This window comes from Macrotis lagotis, chromosome 6 (genome assembly GCF_037893015.1).
Source record: "Macrotis lagotis isolate mMagLag1 chromosome 6, bilby.v1.9.chrom.fasta, whole genome shotgun sequence".
Classification (NCBI taxonomy): domain Eukaryota; kingdom Metazoa; phylum Chordata; class Mammalia; order Peramelemorphia; family Peramelidae; genus Macrotis; species Macrotis lagotis.
In genome coordinates this window covers 196,953,627-196,971,508 of record NC_133663.1, presented here as the reverse complement: position 1 = coordinate 196,971,508, position 17,882 = coordinate 196,953,627, and the positions used below count along the sequence as shown (strand labels likewise).

Sequence of the window (17,882 nt, the reverse complement as noted above, 5' to 3'; positions counted from 1 at the left end):
TGGGATATAGGGAGTATAGACCCAAGCATTCTGTGCAGAGCCTGGGGTCTGATCCCTGACTTATCACTGACCAAGATGTTGCTTATACAACCCAGGCATTGCAGAGATTTGTTTCTTCCTTTTTGTGCAGGTTCCTGCCTATGCAGTGGTTTGTTACTAACCCAATCCTGTCTTTTGTCCAAGTGTTCCCAGGGTTCAGACTTTGTCTAGGGCTGGTGTCCATCCTGCTGGCTTGCCATCTAGCTGTGGGGATTTGTGCAACAGTGTAACTGCCAAGACCTAAAAGCCTCTTGCTGGCTTTCCCTCTCTCCTGCCTAGCTGGACTTTACTTCCCCTTTTCCCCTGAAGTGACAGACTTTCATTGTTGGTTTCTTCTATTGGTTTTACTATTGATTTGTTTAATTACGTTAAATGTTTTCCTTCACTGAAGATACTCCATGATGTCAGCAGTTGAAAACTTCTTTTGATCTTTTTTCTTTGGTGGAATCTGTAGCTTTAATGTCTGTGTAAAGGCTTCATTTAACATTGTGTAGGGGAAAGCTCCAGGAGCATTCTAGCTTCATGCTGCCATCTTGGTTCTGCCCCAGAAGTCCTCTGTCTTGCATCTTTTTTTTTAGGTTTTTGCAAGGCAAATGGAGTTAAGTGGCTTGCCCCAACAGCTAGGTAATTATTAAGTGACTGAAACCAGATTTGAACCCAGGTAATGCTGACTCCAGGGCTGGTGCTCTATCCACTGAGCCACCTAGCCGCCCCTGAAGTTTTATCTTTTTAAATTTTTAAAATTTTCATCCATTTGTACATGCATATTTTCAAGTTACAAAATTTCCCTTCACCCTTCCTTCCCATCCCCCTCCCGTTATTAGGGAACAGTCAGGTTAGCATTTTACATACATATTTTATTAAACAAATATACAAATTAGTAATTTTTGGCATGAGGAATTAGGATTAAAGGAAAGAGATACTTAAGAAATAATTTTTAGAAAGTGTTCATTCAGATTTGGTAAGGGTATTTTTTTTCTGTGTGTTTTGTCTTGTTTTTGTCCCTCTAGTTGAGGATAATTAACAGACCATTAACAGTCTAATACAGTAGTCCTTGCTCTCTAGACTGTTGAGAGTTTTGCTTCCATCAAGATTGTTCATCTCGGGGTGGCTAGGTGGCACAGTGGATAGAGCACCGGCCCTGGAGTCAGTAGTATCTGAGTTCAAATCCGGCCTCAGATACTTAATTACCTAGCTGTGTGGCCTTGGGCAAGCCACATAACGCTGTTTGACTTGTAAAGAAAAACAGAAACAAAAAAAAAGATTGTTCATCTCATAATATTGTTGATGTATACATTGTTCTCTTGGCTCAGCATCAGATCCTGCAAGTCATTCCATGCTTCTCCATAGTCTGACCATTTATGGTTTCTTTTAGAATAATAATATTTCATATTAGTCATATACCATAATTTGTTTAGCTATTCCCCAATTAATGGGCATCCCCTCAATTTCCAATTCTTTGCCATTACAAAAAGAGTTACTTTGAATATTTTATTACATGTAGAATTTTTCCCATTTTTTTTAACAGTTTCTTCTGGACATATAGTCCTAGAATTGGAATTACTGGGTCAAAGGGTATGAACAGTTTTATTGCTTTTTGGGCATTGATCAATATTGCTCTCCAGAAAGGTTGGATCTGTTCACAGCTTCACCAACAAAGCATCAATGTCTCATAACCTCTCCAACATTGACCATCTTCCATTTTTCTCATCTGGGCTAATCTAATAGGTGAGATGATACCCACTGTTATTTTAATTTTCATTTCTCTAATCAATAGTGATTTGGAACATTCTTTCATATGATTATATATATAGCTTTAATTTCTTCATTTGAAAACTGTCTTCATATCCTTTGACCATTTGTCAATTTGGGAATGACTTATGACCTTATAGATTTAATGCAATTCTCTATGTATTTTAGAAATGAGACCATTTTTAGAACTCCTGGATTGTGAAGATTGTTTCCCAGCTTTTTGGTTTTCTTCTAATTTTGGCAGCATTGATTTTAGTAATATAAAAAACTTTTTAATTTAATATATAGTCAAAATCATTCTTTTTCAGTTTATTATATGCTCCAATTCTTGTTTGGTCATAAATTTATCCCTTTTCCATAGATCACATAGATGAATTTTTTTTGGACTATTAATTTATCTATGGTATTGCTCTTTATGTCTAAATCCTGTACCCATTTTGACCTTATTTTGGTATAGGGTGTGAGAGATGGATCTATGCCTAAGTTTTTTTTTTTTTTTAGGGTTTTTTTTTTTGGCAAGGCAATGGGGTTAAGTGGCTTGCCCAAGGCCTCACAGCTAGGTAATTATTAAGTGTCTGAGACTGGATCTGAACTCAGGTGCTCCTGACTCCAGGGCAGTGCTCTATCCACTGTGCCACCTAGCCATCCCTAGCTTTTGCCACACTATTTTCCATTTTTCCCAACAATTTTATCCCAGAGACTCATGTCTTTGGGTTTGTCAAATAGTAGATTGCTGTAGTCATTTACTGCAGTTTCTTTTGAACCTATCCAAATCCACTGATCCATTACTCTATTTCTTAACCAGTACCAGGCAGTTTTGATGACTGCTGCTTTGTAGTATAGTTTTAGATCTGGTCCTTTACATTTTTTTTTCATCAGTTCCCTTGCTATTCTTGTCCTTTTGTTGCTCCAGATGAATTTTGTTACTATTTTTTTTCTAGTTTGGTAAAGTAGTTATCTGGTAGTTTGATTGGTATGGCACATTTACTTTGGGTAGAATTGTCATTTTATTATATTAGCTTGACCTAACCATGAGCATTTGACCTTTTTCAAATTATTTAGCTCTGAATTTATTTGGGTGAGGAGTGTTTTATAATTGTGTTCATACAGTTTCTGGGTTTGTCTTGGGAGGTAAATTCCCAAGTATTTAATATTGTCTACAGTTATTTTAAATGAAATTTCTATTTCTATCTCTTTTTCTTGGCTTTTGTTGTTCATATATAGAAATGCTGATGATTTATGTGGGTTTATTTTACATCCTGCTTCTTTACTGAATTTGTTGATTGTTTCAAGGAATTTTTTAGATGATTTTCTCAGGTTCTCTAGGTAAACCATCCTATCATCTGCAAAGGGTGAAAGTTTTGCTTCCTCATTGCCAGTTCTTATTCCTTCAATTTCTTTTTCTTTTCTTATTACTACTGCTGGCATTTCCAATACTATATTGAATAGTAATGATGATAATGGGCACCCTTGTTTCACCCCTGAATTTATTGGAAATTCTCTGAGTTTATTCTCATTAAAAATAATATTTTGATGGTTTTAGATAGATAATATTTATTATTTTAAGGAAAACTTCATTTATTCCTAAATTTTCTAGTGTTTTTAATAGGAATGGATGTTATATTTTATCAAAGGCTTTTTCAGCATCTATTGAGATAATCATATGATTTCTGTTGGTATTGATATGTTTAATTATGTTGAATGTTTTACTAATGTTGAACCATCCCTGCCTGCCTGGTACAAATCCAACCTGATCATAGTGTATTAACCTAGTAATAATTTGCTATAGTCTCATTGTTAAAAATTTTATTTAAGATTTTTGCATCAATATTTATAGGGAGATTGGCCTATAATTTTCTTTTTGTTTTGGTTCTTCTTGGTTTAGGTATCAGCACCATGTTGGTGTCATAAAAGGAGTTTCATACAACTCCCTCCTCTCCTATTTTTTAAAATAGTTTATGTAGAATAGAAATAGTTGTTTCTTAAATGTTTGGTAGAATTCACCTGTAAATCCATTTGAACCTGGAGACTTTTTCTTAGGGAATTTATTGATGGTTTCTTCAATTTCTTTTTCAGAAATGGGGTTATTTAAGTAATTTATTTCCTTTTCTGTCAATCTGAGTAGTTTGTATTTTTGTAAATATTCCTCCATTTCATTTAAGTTGTCCAATTTATTGGCACATAGTTTGGTAAAATAGCTCTGAATTATCTCTTTAATTTCCTCCTCATTGGTGGCTAGTTCACCTTGTTCATTTTTGATACTGGTAATTTGGTTATCTTCTTTCTTTTTTTAAAATCAGATTAGTCAGAAGTTTATCTATTTTATTGACTTTTTTTCATAAAACCAACTCTTAGTTTTAGTTATGAGAGCAATGGTTTTCTTGCTTTTCATTTTATTACTCACTCCCTTGATTTTCAGAATTTCTAATTTGGCATTTAATTTTTCTAGCTTTTTTGTTGCATACCCAATTCATTGATCTCCTCTTTCTTGATTTTATTCATGTAGACATTTAAAGATATAAAGTTACCCTCAAAACTTCCTTGGCTGCATCCCATAAATTTTGGTATGATGTCTCATTGTTATCATTTTCTTAGATATAATTATTGAATATTTCTATTATTTGCTTTTTGTTCCACTCATTATTTAAGATAAATTTATTTAATTTCCAATTAGTTCTTGGTTTATCTTTCTCTGACCCTTTATTACATGTAATTTTTATTGCATCATGGTTGGAGAAGGATGTGTTTATTATTTCTGCCTTTCTGCATTTGTTTTTAAGGTTTTTGTGCCCTAGTACATGGTCAATTTTGGTGAAGGTGCTATGTACTGCCAAGGTATATTTTTTTATTCTTTTCTATCCCCATTAAGTTTTCTCTAGAGGTTATCCTATCCAAGTTTTCTAAGATTTCATTCACTTTCTTTACTTCCTTCTTGTTTATTTTATTGTTAAATTTATCTAGTTCTGAAAGAGGGAGATTGAGGTCTCCCATTATTAAAGTTTCGCTGTCTATTTCTCCTTTTAATTCACTCAGCTTTTCCTCCAGGAATCTGGATGCTATACCTCTAGGTGCATACATGTTTACTAATGATGTAGCTTCATTACAAATGGTGCCTTTTAAGAAGATGTAGTTTCCTTCCTTATCCCTTTTAATGAAATTAATTTTTTGCTTTTACTTTTTCTGAGATTAGGATCACTACCCCAGAGTTTTTAAATTCAGCTGAGGCATAATATATTGCTCCAACCTTTTTCCTTTATCCTGTGTGTATTTCTCTGCATCAGATATTTTTCATGGAAACAACACATTGTAGGAATCTGGTTTTTAATCCATTCTCCTGTCTACCTTTGTTTTATGGGACAATTCATCCCATTCACGTTTACAGTTAAGATGTAAACTGTATTTACCTTCATGTTATCTTTCTCCATTTATATTTATCTCTTTCCTTTTCTCTTATTCCTCCTCACCAAAATTTTACTCCCTTTCCCCTTTGAGTTTTCTTTTAGAAATTTAACTTTCAGGGGTGGCTAGGTGGCTTAGTGGATAAAGCACCAGCCCTGGAGTCAGGAGTACCTGGGTTCAAATGTGGTCTCAGACACTTAATAATTACCTAGCTGTGTGGTCTTGGGCAAGCCACTTTACCCCATTGCCTTGCAAAAAAAAAACTAAAAAGAAAAAAATAACTTTCAGTTCATTTTCACTTATACCTTGCCTTCCCTTTTAACAGTTGCTTCTTCATTTATCTTTACTATTCTCAGTCCCTGCCTTCCCTGTAGATTAAGTTAGATTTTTAAACCCAAGTGGGAATGTATCTTATTCCCTCACTGAGAAAAATGTATTGAGTAGAAGTTACTCAGCATTCACATTCTCCCTTCTTTTCCTCTAAAATTATGAATCTTTGCCTTTTCCCTTGGTGCTCAAATGGTATTAATCAGATACTACCAATCACAGTTCAATTATTTAATTGCTTCATAAACTCCTATTGTTATCAAGATATCACCACAGATTGTTTGCTTGCTTGATAAGTAGTATTGACTCAAATCAAATTATAATTATAATCATTTTTTGTCTTACCCCTTTTTCAAGTATCTTTCAAGTCCACATAATCCTCCTTACATGCCAAAGTAACTTCCAAAGCCATATCATTTCTTTGTGCCCTTCCCCCATACCTATTTTCTTTTTTTTTCTTTTTCTTTTCTTTTTGGTTTTTGCAAGGCAAATGGGGTTAAGTGGCCTGCCCAAGGCCACACAGCTAGGTAATTATTAAGTGTCTAAGACCGGATTTGAACCCAGGTACTCCTGACTCCAGGGCCGGTGCTTTATGCACTGCACCACCTAGCCCCCCCAGACCTATTTTCTTTTACACTTTACCTCCCCCTTCTCCCCACCCAGGGTACTTATCCCTTGTTAAGTGAAGCACCAGATGCTGATCTAATTAACTATAAGAATCTTGAAGATCTCTGAGTACTGGGAGGCTTTGGAGGTCTCACTGAGGACTTTACAAATGATTATAAGTAAAAGAGACATTGTCTCAGGTCCTCACAGTTTATGATGCCCTCATTTGACAAGGTACTTAGTACGTTGCAATTAAAGTAAGTCAAAGTGTGACTTTGTTTAAGTTAAAGTTAACACCCCTGCTTTTTTCCCCCAGGGCTTTTTGTCTCAAAAATAATGATATGATCTTGAGCCTCTTCAATTGAGAGACAAGACCCAATTATTCCCATATCCTTTGGGTTCATTCTCTCTAATTTTCCTTAGAGAAATAAAGTTCAAAAGAATTAGAATTGTTATATCTTCCCTTTTAGGGACCAACATTTGTTTAAAAGAATTTTGTATTTACAGTCCCCTTTTTCACTTACTTTTTTATGTAACTCTTCAGTCATGTATTTGGTGATTGAATTCTCTGTTCAGTTCTGGTCTTTGTGTCAGGAAATACTGGAAGTCTTATATTTCATTGAACATCTATCTTTTTTCTTGACAGCATATGCTGAATTTTGCAGAGTAGTGCATTCTGGGTGGTAATCTCAGGTCCTTAGCTTTCCAAAATATGTTATTCCAGTTCTTCCAGTCCTTCAGTGTTGAGGCTGATAGGTCCTGTGTCAGTCGGATAGTATTCCCTATTCTTATACAATTATATATTATATGACATAATATATAATCATATAATTATACAATTTCCTGAATTGTTTTATTTTTTGCTGTTTGCAGTATTCTTCCTTTTATTTGAGGGTTCTGGAATTTGGCTATTACATCCCTTGGAGGTTTTATCTGGGGTCTTTTTCTGGAGGGGTTCTGTGTATTCTTTCAATTGTTATATTGTTATCTTGATCTAGTAGATTGGGGCAATTTTCCCTTATCATTTGTTGGTCCAGGCTTTCTAGTATTCCAATGATTCATAGATTATCTTTTCTAGATCTGTTTTCTAGGTCATTCATTTTCCCTAGAAGGTACTTTGCATTTTATTCAATTTTTTTTATTTTGCTTGATTGAATCTTGTAGTCTTGTAGATTTAATTAGTTTCTAACTGTTCAATTCTAATTTTTGGATTCTATTTTCTTCAATTATCTCCTGTGTTTCCTTTTCCAGTTGGTTATTTTTACTTTTAATGGAGTCGATTTCTTTGGTCAATTTGTCACAATTTTCCTGCATGACTTTCATTTCTTTTTCCCATTTTTCTTCTTCTTCTTCTCTTCTTTGTTTTTTTAAATTCTTTTTTAAGCTTTTTTTTTAGCTTTTGTATTTGAGTCCAATTTGTAGACTGTTTGATACTTCTGTGAATAATTTTTCACAGCTTTCTTCTTCAGACATAGCATTGCTGTCATCTTTATATGTTAAGTATTTTTTTTATAGTGAGCACTCTTTCAGCTTTTTTGTTCATTTTTGTTGTTGTAGTTCTACTCCTGGGGTATATGGAGTATAGATCCAAGCTTTTGTTTTTCTGGGGCTGGGGTCTGATCCCTGGCTTGTTGTTGGCCAAGATTTTGCCTTTGCAATACAGGCTTTGCCTTTGCAGAGGTTTGTTTACTGCTTTATGTCTAGACTCTGACTTAACAGAGCATTGTCCCTGACCAGTCCTTTATTTTACCCTGGTGTTCTTGTGGTTTAGACTTTATTTGCAGTCGGAATCCTCCCTGCTGGCTTGCTATCTAGCTACTGGGACTTCTGTTATTATTAAGCTGTTGGGACCTGGATTGCACCATGGCTAAAAACCTCCTGCTGGCTTTCCCTGCTTTCCTGCCTCCTGAACTTTACTTCCCTTTTACCCCCAAAGGGGGAAGATCATCCACGATATCTACAGTTAAAAACTTCTTTGAATCTTCTCTTTTTCTTGGTGGGATCTGTATTGTGAATATTAGAGTAGAAGCTTCATTTATCTTTGGTAGGGAAAAGTTCTGGGAGTGGGTTGGCTTCACACTGCCAGCTTGACTCCACCCTGGAAGTCTCCCCTGTCTTGTCCTTTAAGGCTATATAGTTTCCAGTAAGGTTCAGTTAGTCTTCTTTTGTTAATAGCTACATGCTGGTGCTCCTGATGGGAACTGCTGATGGTACCTCTAATATTCTGGTCTGTCTTTCACAAAAGAGTCCAATAGTCAAAGGGAGGGGAAAAGAGTATGGTTGGGTGAATACAAATTAATCAGTGACATTAGAACATGAACTAAAAAATCCCATTTGGAGTTTAAATAGTGGGTATGAACATTTATAATTGTAAGAATGCTAAGAACAAATGAAATAAACTCTCAGATGATTTAAATCATGCTCCCTATCACTCACCCAGTTATCTTCTGATAAAGAATTGTGCCTTTTTCTAGAGAACTAGTAAGATTTAGTAGAAAGAAAAGTAGAATCAGTCATAATCTTGTTTCTTGTTCAGTGGTTTTCAAATGTGTTTGACTCTTCATGGCCTCATTTGGGGTTTTCTTGGCAAAGACACAGGAGTTGTTTGCCATTTCCTTCTCCATCTTCTCCATTACATATGAGAAACTGATGCAAATAGAATTAAAAAGACTTACAGGGTCACACAGCTGGTAGTATCTGAGGCTAAATTTGAACTGACTCCAGGCATGGTGGTTTATCCACTGTACCCTCTACCTGATTTTGTCACCTAACTATATAACCTTAGTCAAGTCACTTCTGAGTCAGTAACACTGCCTAGGTATCCCATATACATTATATCCAAGAACATTTTGACTTCATATAAGAAACAACTTCCTAACAATGAATATTATCTACATTTGGGAAAGGTCTCAGAAATCATCTCATTACTAGAAGAGGCTGAATGACCAGACTGGACATGTAATAGAGCATTACAGGGAGATTAGATGCAAAGTCTCAGAGATCCAGACATAACTGACATCCTATATGCTAATTGCATACTTTAAATATAAGATGCTGAAAATACTTTCAAAGATTCTTCAAATGACCTTTTTATGTTTCATTTGTCATTGTTAATGAAAGGGAAGAGGCAGAGCATTGTCAAAGATGGGCAGAATATAAAAAGGAATCATTTTTCCTAGAAAGATAGAAAGCTATTTCTAAAAGTTTTATATGAGAAGTTATGGAAAGGAAGATTAAAGTCTATCCCTTTTACAGAGTTAACTGAAATGCTATAAGCCTAAAACAGAACCAAAAACAAAAAGAAAAACTCAGATCCCACAAAGCCTGAACTAGAAAAACTTTATACCCTGAGTTTTTTAATTAGAATATGGACTTGAAATTCTTACAGAATTTTGTTGCCCATGAAGTTCACAATGTACACTGATACACTATTGATTAGTGTATACACATTGATAACTATTAAGTTAAAAAGGACTCAATAAACTAAGGTATTAGTGACTGATATAGACCAATAATGCTGTCTTTAAAGAGTTGTGTGCTTTTCATCACAGGTCTTTTGGTGGAAATTTCACACATAGTGATCACAGCCTGTGAAAAAAAATGTTGGTGTTACAAAGACAACAGTTATCTATTTAATCTTAAATTTCATAATCAAGGTTATCTATAGTGGTACATTCATTTTTTTAAAAAAATTTCATTAGCCTTAGCTATATATGTATATGTATGTGTGTGTGTGTGTGTGTGTGTGTGTGTGTGAGAGAGAGAAAGACCTAACAGGATTGGTTAAAATATATTCATATAGCAAAGTTGCCTTTTGGTACTAAATCAATAGACTGGGCTTCCTAAGAAAGAATGCTATGACTGATTATTACTGACTCATAGTTGATACTTAAATGTGCAAAAGGGACATGGCAAAATATAGCATTTCATTGGTGATGGAGCTTGTGCATGAGGGCCAAAAATGCATAATAGCAGGGTGGGAGGTCCCAAGTTGGGTGAAGCATAGGGAGCTCCTCTGATTAAGTGGTCTTAGGATGGTTACCTGCTCATGTTGGACAAGAGGGAATAGTCCAAGGTACAAAAAAAAAAAATTGGGCAATTTTTCAAAGGATCAAGGCTTCCCACCCATCCTGGATTTAAACATGGAATCTGATTAAAACAGAATAGAGATATCTTTATCAGCATTCTTGTGGTTGTACAAGTGAGTCTCAGCTTGGTAAACGAGTAGTGAACATTACATTAAAGTGTGAGGCCCACTATAAGAGCCTATCTATCTCTATAGGATTCATGTAGAATATGAAACTGATTAATACTGAGATTTGGAATACTAAGAGTGGATAGAGTATAGCACCTAGAGTCAATAAGACCCATCTTCCTGAGTTAAAATTTAGCTTCAGATACTTACCAGTTTTGTGACCTGGGTGAGGCACTTAACCTTCTTTGTCTCAGTTTCCTCATCCGTAAAATGAGCTGGAGAAAGAAATGACAAACCATTCCAATATGTTTGCCAAGAAAGGCAAATAAGATCACAAAAAGAATCACAAAGAATCACATTCAATTGAAATGTATTGAACAACAATAAATAATGTATATATAGTCTTTCAAGTTTTGCTCTTGGGAGTGAATGGAACAAGGGAAGCTAGATGGCACAGTGAATAGAGCAAAGACCTTGGAGTAGGGAGGATGGAAGCTTGAATCCAGCTTCAGACACTTGACACTTACTAGACCTTGAACCTGAATGCTTTGCATCCAGGGCCATCTCCAGTCATCCTGACTCATATCTGCTCACTGGATCCAGATGTCTCTGGAGAAGAAAGTGAAGCTAGTGACTTAGCACAGCACCTCCTCACTCAAATCCAATTCATGTGCTTATCATGGCATCACCTCCTTGATGTCATGATTTTCTTTGAGAATGAAGGACAAACATCAAATGGATCAATTTTAATTAATCTTCTACCTAACAAACCTTCAGAGATTTGAAGTCAACTACAAGACCTTTTTTATTTCTTCTTCCTATCCTGTCTCAGCTAAAGTTTTTTCTCCTAGGCTCATTCCTTTAAATCATTACCTCTCAAAGTGTGGTACAAGGACTCCTGACGGAACGCAAGGTCAAAACTATTTTCATAATAATAAGTTTTAATATTAACATGTAAATATTTCTAGCTAGAATTCATATAAATGAAACTCTTTGGGGGTCCTGAATAATTTCTAAGAGTAAAAAGAAGTCCAGAGACAACAAAAGTAAGAGAACTACTATTTTAATTAATTCTTGGAGTTTTATTACCATTTTCATCTTCCACTGGATAAATGTTCAACTCGATGTCCTTCCTAAAATGTAGTATCCAAAACTGGACACAATACTTTGGATATGGTCTCATCAAAGCAGGATGCAGTGAAATTATACATCTCTTATTCAAAATAGTATATTTCTGTAAAAGGTTATTAAGGTTTTAAAATTTTTATATAACAATATTGTGCTATTATTTTTTCAATTGAAATTTTATTTTATTTTTCCAATTACATACAATGGTAGCTTTTCAACATTCATCCATTCACATTCCTGAGTACCACATTTTTCTACCACCCTTCCTTCCCACCCTCCTCCCCATGGCAGTGAAGTCTGGTAAAAGTTGTTTGTGTACATTCATGATTAACATATTTACATATTAGGCACAATATTGTGTTATAATGAACTTTAGGTTTACAAAATCCTCCAAGTCTTTTCTATTTGGAAAATACATACTCTAATATTCCCATCTTTAATACTTATGAACACACACACATACACACATATGTACATATTTGTACAAATTACTTCAGAACAGGATTGTCTACTTATTGTTAGTAAATTTCAGTTTATTCGGCATAGTTCCAGCTTCTTTAGAATGTTTTGGGATCCCAATTCTGCTATTAGTTATATTTTAGAATTCTTCCAGTTTTGTGTCATCCTTAACAAATAAGATAAATTTGTATTCCAGTTCCTTGAGTAGGCATATACACCAGCATAAATAAGATGAACCTAACCGAGTCTTGCCATTATCTTCAATAGTTTATTCATTGGCAAAGAGACTCTAAGGAAAAGATGATTACCCCTAAAGCTACTGTAGTAGAGTGACTCTGTGATATGATAGAAAGTCAAGAGCCCAAGGTTTGCATCCCAGGTTTACCATTTCTTCATTCTGTGAACAATTTGACCCTTTTGGACTTTCTTTGCTTCGAATATAAAATAATATCTGTAAGATAATTCAACATGCCACCAAAGTCCTTGACATTGTTCTAGGGATGGTATGATTTCTGAGACAACCCATTTCCAGTTATGGATAGTATTCATTGTTAGGAAGTTGTTTCTTATGTGAAACCAAATATTAAGCATAATGTATAAATGGCATAGAAATTTAAATTGTCTACCTACAATGAAAGATAAAAGTATCTGAGTTTTTAAGACGTTTCCAGTTTTGAGATTCTGTGAATATTTTTTCATCTTTAGTAAAGTCAGTTACATGTTGATAAAATCACTACTGCTGAATCTGCAACAAAGCAGAAAGAATGGATCTGTATGTGTGAAAGTGGGTATAATTCTATGAGAATTTTTTTTCCATTTCCTTTGTTTTCTCAAAAAAATAAAAATATTATCTCAGTATAGAGCTAAAGGAACAGGGTGAAAAAGTAGTTGGTAGTGACACACACACACACACACACACACACACACACATACATACATATTTAAATCACATAAAAGATTTCAATGTATTAAAATGCTTTAAATTTTCCTTAAATTTTTTTCCCCTTACAGAAACAAAGAAAGTCACTGGAATATAACTGTCACTAAAAGAAGTGAGCATGGTTGTTTTCACCCAAAATATTTAATCACCAAAGAAGTAGAAGTTGGGAAATCCTTAATCATAAATTGTACCCATGATTTATACCAGACAGAAGCCTATGAAATATCTTTATTTAAGGTAACAATCAATGAAAAATTCTTTTAAAGACGGGGGAAGACACAAATTTCAATAAAATTTGCCTCTGATGTAGTGCTTCAGTTCTGTTTATCTGTAAAGTTCATTAAAAGCTAGGGTAATAGGGGCAGCTAGGTGTCACAGTGGATAGAGCACTAGCCCTGGAGTCCAGAGTACCTGAGTTCAAATACAACCTCAGGCACTTAATAATTGCCTAGCTGTGTGGCCTCAGGCAAGCCACTCAAACCCATTGCCTTGCAAAAAACTAAACAAACAAAGAAACAAAAACTAGGGTTATTAGTTCAAGGACCTTTTGTTCTTTTCTTTCACAGTAAATTCTTAATCTCCTTGGGATTTTATTTTAATTGGAGTAGAAAACTTTACTTTGAATCTGTCTTAGAAGTCTTATGTAGTTGTGAGAAGGATTGATCTGAATATTAAACTCTAAGACAATTTAAATGTGGAAATGAAATTTGCCAGAAAATTATGGTTTTGCTTTATGTCAATTAGAAATTAAACATAAAATAGTCTTTTAGCAATGAATTGATGCTAGATGCCACTGCTAACTAGAAACTAATCAAAAATGAAGATAGAGTCCTTAAAATAAAATTAAGCTAGGGGTGGAGCCAAGATGGCAACAAATAAGGATTGAGTCTTAGGAGCTCTCTGATAAAACTCATAAGCTAAAGACTCTAACTAAACTTTCGAGAGACAGAACCCACAAAGGGACCCAACGAGGCAATTCTCCTACTCAAGGTAATCTGGAAAAGAGCAGAAAGGCTCTGCTCCCCGGGGTCAGAGGGGCAGCCCGCCAGAGGGGTGGCCCGCCAGAGTGAAAGAACTTCAGCCTCCAGGAGGCAGCCCCAGGGCCCTGGGAGCCCCAGCTCACAGCAGTGGGGGAGTCTCCCAGGGAGCACCAGGCACAAAGTGGGGGAACAGTGGGGAACCTCTGCCAGAGTGAGCACATGGAGCCCAGCCCTCAGGGCACACAGCAAGCAGCTTAGTCTTTCAGCAGCCCAGATCTGGAAACAGAAGCAGGTGGAGCCCTTAAGCAGGAGCCCCCAGGATATGAGCCCATTGAACCTAGGGAGGGGAGTGAAGAGAGAGAGAGAGAGACTGCTGAGCTCTGTCCTCTGCCTCAGGAACAGGACTCTGGGGCTCTGACCACATTCAGATCCTGATCACAGTCTAGGTCCCCCCAGTAGAACAGCAGGGCCCACCCCCACCTGAGGCCCATGGCAGAGGGGGGCGCATATGATCATGCACAGACCAGGAGGGAGGACAGAACCTCACACACTGAGACCCTTGTGGGAGTGTCCCAAAAGCTCAGGAAGCACCCCAAAACCAGGCTCAGGCTGGGAAAATGAGCAAGCAGAGAAACATTGAGAAATATTTTTCAAATGAGCCCAAGAAGGATCAAAACACTCAGTCTGAAGATGAGGAAGCACAAGCTCCTGCATCTAAAGACTCCAAGAAAAACAGAAATTGGGCTCAGGCTATGACAGAGCTCAAAAACGACTTTGAAAATCAAATGAGGGAATTGGAAGAAAAACTGGGAAAAGAAATGAGAGAGATGCAGGAAAAACATGAAAATGAAGTCAGCAGCCTAGTCAAGGAAATCCAAAAAAATGCTGAAGAAAATAGCATGCTAAAAACCAGCTTAGGTCAAATGGATAAAACAGTTCAAAAAGTTATTGAGGAGAAGAATGCTTTTAAAAAGCAAAATTGGCCAGATGGAAAAAGAGATAAGAAAACTCTCTGAGGAGAATAAATCCTTCAGACAAAGAATAAAATTCAGGGAGATTGATGAATTTACCAGAAATCAGGAATCAATACTTCAAAACCAAAAAAAATGAAAAATTAGAAGAAAATGTGAAATATCTCATTGAAAAAACAACTGATATGGAAAACAGACTTAGGAAAGATAATTTAAAAATTATTGGAATACCTGAAAGTCATGATCAGGAAAAGAGCCTTGACATCATTTTCAAAGAATTACTACAGGAAAATTGCCCTGATATTCTAGAAGCAGAGGGCAAAATAGAAATGGAGAGAATCCACAGATCCCCCAGAGAAAGAGATCCCAAAAAACCAACCCCTAGGAATATTATAGCCAAGTTCCAGAACTCCCAAGTCAAAGAGAAAATATTACAAGCAGCCAGAAGGACACAGTTCAAATATCGTGGAGCTGCAGTCAGGATCACACAAGACTTAGCAGCAGCTACATTGGAAGCCTGTAGGGCTTGGAATACAATATACTGGAAGGCAAAAGAGCTTAGAATGCAGCCAAGAATGAACTACCCAGCAAGGCTGAATGTCCTCTTCCAGGGAAAAAGATGGACTTTCAATGAACCAGGGGAATTTCAAATGTTCCTTTTGGAATGGCCAGAGCTGAACAGAAGGTTTGATCTTCAGATACAGGACTCAGGTGAAGTATAGAGATAGGAGGAAAGGAGGAAAATATGAAGGACTTAATGATGATGAACTGCATGTATTCCTGCATAGAAAAATGACACTGATAACACTCATATGAACCTTCTCAGTTAATAGAGGAGGTGGAGGGAGCTTTTATACTTGAAGCACAGAAGAAAGCTGAATTTGAAGATAAAATATGGTGTAAAAATGGAGTCAATAGAAAAAAGGGAAATGTAATGGGAGAAAGAAAAGGAGAGGGGGAATAGGCCAAGATATTTCATATAAGATTTTTCTTTATTACAATGAGCTATTGCAATGATATGGAAGGGGAGAGGCAAGAGGTAATGAGGGAACCTTTGGTCCCATCAGAGGCGGCTAGGAGAGGAAACAGCATATATATTCAATGGGGTATAGACATCTGGAGTAAGAAGGGGGGCAGTAGGGGGAAGGGGTGGGGATGTGAATAAAGGAGGAGAGGAGGGACCATGGGAGGAAGAGTGGTCAGATATAACACATTTTCTTTTTTACTTCTTGCAAGGGGCTGGGATTGGAAGGCCTGCCCAGGACCATAGGGCCGGGTATATGTTGGACCTAAGGGGTGGTATGGGGGCTTAGGGCCTCTTGGCCCCAGGACCAGGGATCTGTCTGCTGTGCCACTCAGCTACCCTACAGCAGAGTCAGAGTGAAAGGAGAGAGAAAATATAGTACATGGTAGTGGAGAAATAAGAAAGGAGGGAGTTGCGATCAGCAATGGCAATGTTGGAAAAATATGGGAGTAACTTTTGTGATTGACTTACCATAAAGAGTGTGATCCACCCAAAAAAAAAAATAAAATTAAGTTAAATGGACAATTTAATTTGCTTGATGGAAACCCAATTCGCTTACACTGGAAAAAGGCAACCCTACATATAAAGTTGTACAGATCCTAGAATCCCAGATTCCTTTCAGGTATTAGTTTCTGCTACCACTAGTTCATTCTTGCTTTATTATAGGTAGGTGAGTCCTGGGCAGTGGGTTAGGTAGTTGGAGAAATGGGGAATAACATACTCAAAACAAGTATTGAAACCACATTGTTGCCATAAATTGACCTATATGAAAGACAGTAGCAAAACTTTTGTTGTGGACATGAATCCTCTTGTACTGCAACTATTCTTTACTGAGACTCATTTTGGAAAAGGAAGCACTTTTTTCTATGACTCAGATAGTTGATTCAAGGTAAGAGAAATTTCTCATGGAAACAATATCATTTGTGTGGATGGGTGCAGATACCTGTGATAATTTTCTGATTAGAGCATCATCTCCTGAAAATTGCCTGATAGAACTGGATGTCCCTGTTTCTTCAGCAGGCTGAAGGAATAATGAAGAATAGTCATCATTTACCTATGATTATTCTCAATGGAAACTGAGATTTCAGTTCATGTCAATTTTCTGATTTGATTGGATAAAAGTCAGTTTTTTAAGCTAATTTGCTTAATGATCAGCATTTTTAACTTTTAATTTTAATTTTTCCCACCTGGAAGAATTTTTTTTTAATTGCTTCCATAGTTTTAGATCCTGCTAAACAGTTTTGAATCTCATAGGGAATGAGTTTTTTAACTTTTAATTTTGTTTGCTTTTGAACATTAAAGGTATTTTAATTTAATGTATCTAAGAACATTTAACCTGGGTTGCAACTAAAAACTTAAGCATTTATGAAAATGAACATTTAACATATAGTAGTGATGATTTTGATCCTTTTAAAAATGTTGTCCCCCATTTTAATTTTTTTCCCTATCATCCAGCTTTGTGAACTTGAGCAGTTTATTGATTGAAATGTCAGTTTCTGACTTCATATGGTCACTTAATGAATGTGAGAGCAGTAGCTATCTTTGAACTCAGTTTCCTCATCAAGTCAGTGAAGAAGAGATTACTTGTATAAACTACCTACCATGGATGTTGTTCAGAAATTTTATAAACCATAAACACAATATCAATAAGCTATTATTATTAATAAACTTATTAGGACAAACCAACTGGTCATTCTCACTAATAAAATATCATCTACTGGAGAGTAAACTGCACTGTGTTTTATTTTTCATAAAGTTATTATCATAGCATGATACTGCATCATAAAATAGTTACACAAAGAGTATCACTAGGGTTATGAACAGCTGCATGAAATTAGTTTCAAATATTTCCATTAAGGCTCCAGTCATTGTCAGCCTTTCTGTACTAGGTTTTGAAATAGGGATAACTGCTTTCTGCTTATTCTTTGAATCTTGCATACTTTATTCAGATATTGTTTAATCAGTAAACTTCTTAAGCTTAAATGGCCACTAAATACAAATTGATGTAATGACCATTTTTGTCTTGTCCATGGTCATGTTTTCATTTATGTTATTATTTAAA

At 35.9% G+C, this 17,882-nt stretch overlaps 1 protein-coding gene across 2 annotated transcripts in view; it reads left to right on the top strand.

Moving 5' to 3' along the window:
- Positions 1-17,882, top strand: part of IL18R1 (interleukin 18 receptor 1) — a 67,196-nt gene that overhangs the window by 29,341 nt on the left and 19,973 nt on the right. For both annotated transcript variants that reach the window (XM_074192213.1, XM_074192212.1), the window contains exon 4: positions 12,917-13,082. In XM_074192213.1, the coding sequence (XP_074048314.1) occupies positions 12,917-13,082 (166 nt within the window). The remainder of the gene's footprint in view (positions 1-12,916; positions 13,083-17,882) is intronic.